The following is an 8,359-nucleotide window of genomic DNA, read 5'->3' as shown; positions in this document are numbered from 1 at the left end:
TGTTTTGATCTATTTCGAAGTTGCATGTAGTGATATTGGTATCACTGCAAGGTTTATAAATGTAAATCTATCAAACTACATTTTCATTTTTGTAATAGTTTTACAAAATTGTCATTTGGTAATAAATGACCTTTTTCAACTTCAAACGGTGTTGTGTTGGTATCAGATAGTATAATATTACATCAAACAGAGCAACCTTTAGTGCGAGTATCAGGAAGATGGGCATAAATAACTTATATAACCAACAGTGTGTCATTGTAAGTAATTTAATATTTATAAAGTATATTAGTAAACTTTTGTAGACTAGATTTTATAAATTTCCCGATTCCCTAATGCATTTCCTGGGCTTGTCGGCAAATAAAAGATTGTATTGTCATTTGACCAAGATATTTAAAACAGACTTCATGCATGTACAAATGTATAGGCTCTGCCTTTTAACACTCCAAATAAGATATGTTTGCAAACCATTCCCAACTAAAAATACTTAAGCAAAGTTTATAGTAAAATTTTACTCGGAGAAGCCCTTCCTCAATTGAATTGATGAAATTTATGGATGGTAGGTCAAACTAATATTCTCTTTTTCTTTTTTTTTCAATACTTATCTTTTTTTTACTTTTGTCTTGGATCATTAACCAAACATTAACCAGACATTATCCAAACTATTACTAAATAGTAAACTATAGTTTGCCGTAGTTAACTACAGTAGACCGCTGCTCAAATTTTAATTCTTTACCTGGAGTTGACTTGCGTCAAGTTAACTACGTCGTCTGAGACATGAAGAGTTCCATCCTCTCCAACGGAACAAACATTATACAGGGCCTGGGGATTCTCCTGGAGCTGGTTCCACCAGATCACCGTGTAGGGAGGAGTTAATGATGTATCAGAACCTAAGGCTATCACACTCATCTTTGGTATATCCCCAAAAACCCTTTAAACGGCTCTTATTTTGATGAAGATCTGTGGAGCACTTGAAAAACGTACTTAACTTTATCCGGATGATTTTAAATTTAAATCCGGGACTTTTCTGCATGGTAACTGTGTAACTTAAAGATTTTTCACTAATTAAAACATTTAATGTATATTTTCACATTGACCTCTATACATGTACTTAAATGTTGGGATTTTCAAAGATCATAGTTTTGTTTCTTTTTTACAACTGTACAATTTGACATAGAAACTTCAAAGAATACCTGAACTTTCAATTTAATAAGGACTTTATGTTTTGTGGAATATTAATGCATAAAGAATGTTTCTCAATTTATCACAGAATATTGAGTTGGTCATTTGACAGTTTTAGTTGAGCAATTCCATAAAGCATTTTATGAAGTAAATAAAAGGGGTTAACGAAAACTTATCCATCTCAGAATGTTGTGAAAGAGTACAAATTGTAAACAGGTCATTTAAACAGTCTTCTGAAAACCTCTTTAAAAAATTCGGTAGATGTAAGGGATTAAAATGGTCGACTTAAGACATGGTCTTTTTTAAGAAAATAGGAGCAATTTTGATTTTTTTTTCATACTACGAAAATTCTTTCTCAGACGGTTTACTGTACTTAAAACTTTATAGTTTTTTTTTTATATTTTTAAGTGAACGTACATCAAACCAGTTATTCAAATACATGTACATTCCTGTATTTGGGTAAAGCTCAAGCATCGGAACCGGAATGTAGGGCTTAGTCCCCTCTTGTTTTGCAAAGATATACTTGTACATAATATGGGCATTGAAAATTGGGTGTAAGCATTTTTGGTCCCCTACCCACTTTTAACTAGCCCCAACCCCCACTTTCAATTTGCTACCCACGCATATGGATAGGAAATATAAAGAGTTGGGCTAATAAACCGATTACAACATTTCATAAAACATGTGGAGATAACAAACAGTATTCAAGATTAAAAGTCCATGAAATAGGAGGAGAGCAAACACGGACCTTCAAAACATCAAAGGTGGGATAAGATGCTATGGAGGAGTGGGCATCACCTGCCGACCGATCACACCCACTGTGTGCTCCTTATCATGATCGTGAAACAACGAAAAAATCCGTCGTCAATTCAGTGTATAAATAATGGACTAACAATAAATAATAATAAATAATAAATTGCATTACCTGACAAGGTCATTGTATTGACCATAAAACTTACGGAATGATGACATTAAACAAGACTGCTGATATTCTTGTTTCATCTACTTTTTTGACAATAATTTACGTCGTTTCAGAAATTGTTCATGCCTAGAATATGCTTTTGCGTATCGAATCAACTGATATACATAAACTCCATATGCAGGAGATGATGATATATTCCTGCATAAGTAAGGGAAGTTGACGATAGAAAAGTTAAAGTCATCGCGTTTACAATAGAGCTTGTTTGTTAGATTACCATTAGGTCTTTTTCAAGTAAAATATCCAAATATTAAACAGATGTGTCAGACTCTGTGGTATCTTTCATTTCAAGCTCACCAGGATATATCGTATCGGCATAGGGATGGAAATTACAATTTATTTGTTAATTGACAATATGTCGTCGATATACTGTGTACAGGGTTAATTCGCTCCGTGTTATTTTCGCCCTTTCATGCTTGCAAACAATTGTGTCCCGTTTCAAATTCGCCCAGTCATAGTTTTGTTTAAGGAATTATACTGTATTGTTAGAATTCACCCCGTTTTAAATTCTCCCAAATAAGGATAGGACGAAAGGGGCGAAAATAAAGCGGGGGCGAAATTTTCACTGTATACAAATGTGTAGTTAAAGGCCACAGCCAGTGTTTTTTTCATTTAGCGCAAAGTCTGCTTCATATGAATACAAAATTAGGTCTGTTGATAACGGGGCGCAATTGGTACCCATGGGAATTCCAATAGATTGTTGGCAGACCTTGTCTCCATAAACAATCTAGATATTGTCAATCAGAAGCTCAAACATCTTTTTGATGTCAAAGTCAGAGTACTTGTGTGTACAATCAGAATGTTTTGACTAAATTATTTGGCAAATGAACAATGACAAGGTAAGCAAATTTACGAGTTCCATCTTTATTGAAAAAGCAACTGTCAATGATATCAAAAGCCTGTCGCACAAAAATATTGTCGCACAATACTCTTGAAGTTTCTCCTTCACTTCTGTCAATATCTTCGTGAAAAGTATAGAAAGAGGCTTGGCAGAACATTTACTGGAACCCCCCCCCCTCTCTCTCTCTCTCTCTCTCTCTCTCTCTCTCATTGATATTGCCTATCAGCAAGAATACACGAAATGTTTTTTTTTATAAACACAGAGATAACTGATAAATAAATCAATAAGAACTTAATACACCAAAGTTGACCAAACACAAATATTGTCATGAACATGTTGCTCATTAATCATGATACACTGATAAACCTAGTTTTATTTTCAAGACATTTATTTCACTTTCACATGAACTTCAACACTCACCGGACACTACTGGACAATCATGGAACTCGAAGATGACATCAGTACATTTTATTGCTCTGTGAATCTAAAAAAAATCAAAATGTATCATTTTTCTTGCACATATTAAATATACAGGTATCAATAAAGCTAACAAACAGTTATTTATACGTCCAGCTAGGACCATTTTAAGGGGAGACAGGACACATGTCACATGACTAGAAAGACGTCTTACGTCATAATCAGTGATGATATACATGTTAAACGTTAATAAAATCAACCGTTCTTGTGTAATTTTATACTAAATTCTAAAATTGTTTTTAAACATTTAATTTTAGAAATTGTTATTCACAAAATTTTTAAAGATCTTGCCATCATTTAGATATTGTGAAGTGGCCCAATCCACACATTTGTTTCTCTTTACCCTACAGTTTGATGTCAGTGACGTCATAGACGTAGTGTTTGAATTTTCAGTGTAGCGAGATCAAGTACACACACACGTCATGATCAGTTTTATTTCATAATAAACAGGTCACAGTCAATGTATCGTGATATATTCCAGAAACAGATTTTTTGAAATTGATATTTTTTCGTGTTTAGTGGCAGAGATTCTCTCTATTTAGATAATTTTGAATGTTTATGTTTTCGTGTGACGTCACAATTGATTTCCCGCACTCGGAAAATACAAACGTGAAGCGTTTTTATCATGCTTACGTCTAATTCAACGATGTCCTGTGCGATATTGAGGTAAGCTTCACCCTATGATATTTATGCAGTAAATCATTACGACGAAGGACTGACATTCAATCGTAAATTAAGTAATATTTATTGACAGAATTTCTTCCCAGTGAGATTTTTGGCGGCGAAGCTGCCTTGAAAAATGCAGAAATTATGCAACCCAAATACTATATTTAAAACAATTGCTTTCAGATAATTTAAACATTATGAATATTTTGAAATATTTGAGTATATGGTGTTATTTATCATATTTATCGTTTGTGCGTAAAAATTCGCATTATGGACTCCGTTATGGGCCCGTAAACATGAAGTATCTAAACTCCAAACAAACTCTAAACAGGGTGGTATTTGTGGGGCGATATCTTTAAAATAAGTCAAGAAATCCCATGACAGGACCGTTTTAAAATGTTAAGTATATATTAAATTAGTAATATAAAAAATACGAAAAAAATTCATTGACAGGATTTTTTTCAGCTAAAGGTCCTGTTCCTCCTTAACTTAAACGTAACATAGTCTAGCTACTTGAGTCAATACAAGGAGCCTACAGGGGGTGGTTACTCTTTATACACCTTACTTCACCATTCTGATTTTCAGCTGTCCATGTTTTTAAGCCAATTTTTACAGATATAGATTTTTATAGTTTGTAGACTTTTGAGATCGACCACTTTTTGTAATCTTTAGTTTTTGCTGAGTGTGGACTTGATAAGAATAGAGAATCGCCTTTGAATAGCTGACTTTGTGAATATCAATACTGTGATTGCCGAACCCATCTGCGGACAAACTGATAGGTGAAACATCAACAACAAGTATCCATGACTTTCGCTACATTGTTTAAGTTGAAAAACAAATTGCATGAGTAGAGGGCTAAACCAATGAACAACTACAAAATTATTAAGAGTATTATTGATTGCCTCTTAAACATGAAAGGGAGCACATTTTAAATACATTTTTTAAATACAAATACGTGAACTAACCCGATAGCATGGACCCCCAAAAAGCAACCAGATAGGAAAACAGCAGGCGATTAAAACCTGATCATAGCAGCACTCGATTGGTGTATTGTAGTTGTGGATGAAGATCTCCATGTGTCCGGAGTCAGAGCTGCTGCGAGAGTTATCCCAGTAAAAGTTTGGATCCGCCATCCCACTGAACCAGTGCTTCACAGGAGGACTGAAATCGAGCTACAAAATATTTATACTGTGAAAAAAAAAATTCTACAGAAGATTAACTTTTGAATACTTCAAAATTCTATAACATCAAAACATCGACATTTCTACACCTTTATACAACAATACAACAATTCATCATCATTCATGATAAATAATAATTCAGACTTTTTGATATCATAGACAACTGCTTCTTCAATAAAATCTGAACTCAGAAATGTTCACATATTGTGATTAATTATCATTAAAATTACTTCGGTAAGAATCACTCTGAGTGTCAAAATTAATCTGAAACTGAAATTAAAAGGATGCTGGAGTCTCTTATTGACAACAATCATCTTTTCGGGGATCAAGTTTTCCAACAAACTGTTAGACTACCGATGGGCACTAAATGTGCTCCTTTATAAGCTAACCTGCCTATATATATTTCTATAAATCAAAACTTATTCAAAAACTTCTACATAAGAAGAGGTGTCTACCACTTATTCGCTTCTCAAGAGCTTGCTCTCAGTAAGATCATGTTACTCACTGATAAGGATATCAACAACTTAGTTAAAAGTCGGCATTTTAAGTTTTATATTCGTTAAAATGACCTTGTTAGCAAGTATAATCTTTGGGTCGTATGTTGGCTGATTTGTTTCATACCAATTGTTAGGCCTTTGTTTTTTTTTTACTGAATTCGACTACGTTATGTGTCATCTAACTGATTAATACAGTGGAAGTGCCCGGTCAACAGGGGATGCTTGGCTAGGCCTGATCTCACATCTGCATTTCCTCTGGTCCGTGTTTTATGTCCTTTCACATTTTTGTATTGTTTATAGATTTTTTTTTTAGATCTATTACGTTGTCTTTACCTTTTAGATGAATATGGGGTCTATTTCATATCGGAGGGAGGGGGTGTCATTGATACTCATGAGTAACACCATATCAGTTTTCATCCATTGATTCAGAGTAGAGACTTTTCAGAGCCAAAAAGTCATTATAGACTAGCTGTTTTCATAATTCCATTTAAACCAATGTAATAGACTGAAGCTTTCTGCAAGATTGCCAATTCAGCTTTATTTAAACAATGAAACTACAAATGCCAGTTCCAGTTTTTACCTTTAGACAGAACCTTTTTCCCTCCTGCATTTTTTGGGTGACTTCATTAAGCTTGTATGAAAGGAATTCTCGAATTGATGGATGCCTGGTGTTTACAAGGACGACAAACTCTCCTGAAGGTATGGAACAAAATGATCAGCAAAAAAAAAAAAAAAGAAAAAAAAAAGAAAAGAAAAGAAAGGCGTTTAGTATAAGGCATCGAAGTGTTTCACTACTTCGGCAGCTTTACTCTGCTACAGCATGGTTTAGATCTTACAACACGGAGCACATGTGTGTTGCATTGGGGCTCGTACGGGTTTACCCGGTCAACAAGGGATGTTTACTCCTCCTAGGCACATGATCCCACCTCTAGAAGATTTGGAGGTCCATGTTTTTGTTCTCTTTTCTGTCTTGTTGTAAATTTCTTTCGTTGTCTTTACATTTTGCATTATCCTTGACCCGACTTAAGGATTATGTTATTTATGATATTATGTCCTTCTATATTTGTATTATTCAACTAGTTGGGAGTTGATACATTTAACAAAGGTATTTCCTTTTTAACTGTTTTGTCTCAGTTTAAATGTTTTGCTTTCTGAGCATCATTCCTCCAGTTAATAAAAAAAATAAATTTACAAGGTATGATTAAGAATCTAAAATAAATACTTTTCCAGATCCTGGATACATCAATGCCCTCACATTCTTTTTTTGTTTGATGTGTTACTTTGATGTGGAATAATATAGGCTTTGTCAAAAGATCATTCCTCAAGTGCTGTAGTTCTTCTAAACTATCGACTTTTAACTCCCTGCAATGAAGGAAACTGTGATATTAATTTTATGAATTATCCATGAAATGACTGTATCTGTACATATGTGTAATGCTGAGGCAAGCATTAAGAATATTGTTTTTCTTACCAGATGTCATAGAAATATTATTGACATTCTAATGCAGGTGACTGAAACCCAGCAATTTAATAAAATATAATTATCATGTAAGTTACTCTCAGAAAGTCCTAAACAAATGACCTTAAATTTTTTCACTCGAAGTTTTGGCAGGATAAATTAAGTGGTGTTTTCCATTTAATGCTTTTTATGTGTAACGATTTGTTCACACGGCGGGTGTGACCGGTCGGCAGGGGATACTCACTCCTCCATGGCACCTGATACCACCTCTGATGTTTCGGGGTCCGTGTTTGCTCTGCTCTTATTTTGTATTGTTTTATGGACTTTGAGACTGAATACTGTTCGTTATCTCCATATCCTTCTTAATTTAATTACTGAATTGTTCAGAATTTGACACCTGTGTCAATTACACCACTACAGTGTCTTATATCAAATATCTCTCAATCTTACTTCAATTCTGAATTGATCCAAACCCCTGTCATATCCATAACATGATCTGTTGCGAATCTGTTACGCTGATTTATTTCAATGACCAAACTTTGCATTTTCTCAAATGAACTAAAAATTTGTTTGAATTATTCAATGTTTATATTTATCATAAATGTGTTATTACTCTCTTGCTGAATATTATTATATGAAAACTTACCTATTTATATTTACAAAGTCGAGGAAACGATAATTGAAATACAACCACATGCAACGGTCGTCTCTTTAAAACAATTAAATGTAGGTAAGTACAGATAAGGGAAAGAAAATCTTAAATTGTGATGTAATGTCAAGATTTTGCAGAAAGCATACAAAGGGTCTTAAAAAATCGCAGTAGAAAGCAGGGCGGCTTATGAAACGATATGATTAATTTATTATCATACACTCCAGTACTAGTTTTGTAACATTAGTCCATTTGTAGTCAGCGATTGCATTTCACAGGATTTCTTTTTTTTTTAAACTTATTTGTTACATAGCTTCCTTAAGCGTGTTTTTTAAACAGTTGATTTTTTAACAATCAGAAATAAACGAATATTATTACAAATTCCATATTTTATTTTGATTACGTAATTAAAGCATTAGCAACAAGAGAGA

At 33.7% G+C, this 8,359-nt stretch overlaps 1 protein-coding gene across 1 annotated transcript; it reads right to left on the bottom strand.

The window, feature by feature from the left end:
* Nucleotides 1-3,408: 3,408 nt before the first annotated feature.
* LOC134228542 (uncharacterized) lies at nucleotides 3,409-7,824 on the bottom strand. Its single transcript, XM_062710196.1, has 5 exons — nucleotides 7,730-7,824; nucleotides 7,043-7,182; nucleotides 6,401-6,513; nucleotides 5,108-5,314; nucleotides 3,409-3,483 (listed from the first exon to the last, which is right to left on the bottom strand). The coding sequence occupies exons 1-5, from the start codon at nucleotides 7,822-7,824 to the stop codon at nucleotides 3,409-3,411; spliced, it is 630 nt and encodes a 209-aa protein (XP_062566180.1).
* Nucleotides 7,825-8,359: the final 535 nt, after the last annotated feature.

This window comes from Saccostrea cucullata, unplaced genomic scaffold (genome assembly GCF_032062105.1).
Source record: "Saccostrea cucullata isolate Sc308-1 unplaced genomic scaffold, CSIRO_AGI_Scuc_v1 ctg5224, whole genome shotgun sequence".
Classification (NCBI taxonomy): Eukaryota; Metazoa; Mollusca; class Bivalvia; order Ostreida; family Ostreidae; genus Saccostrea; species Saccostrea cuccullata.
The sequence above is the reverse complement of the archived record's forward strand: the minus strand, read 5'-3'. Positions and strand labels throughout refer to the sequence as shown.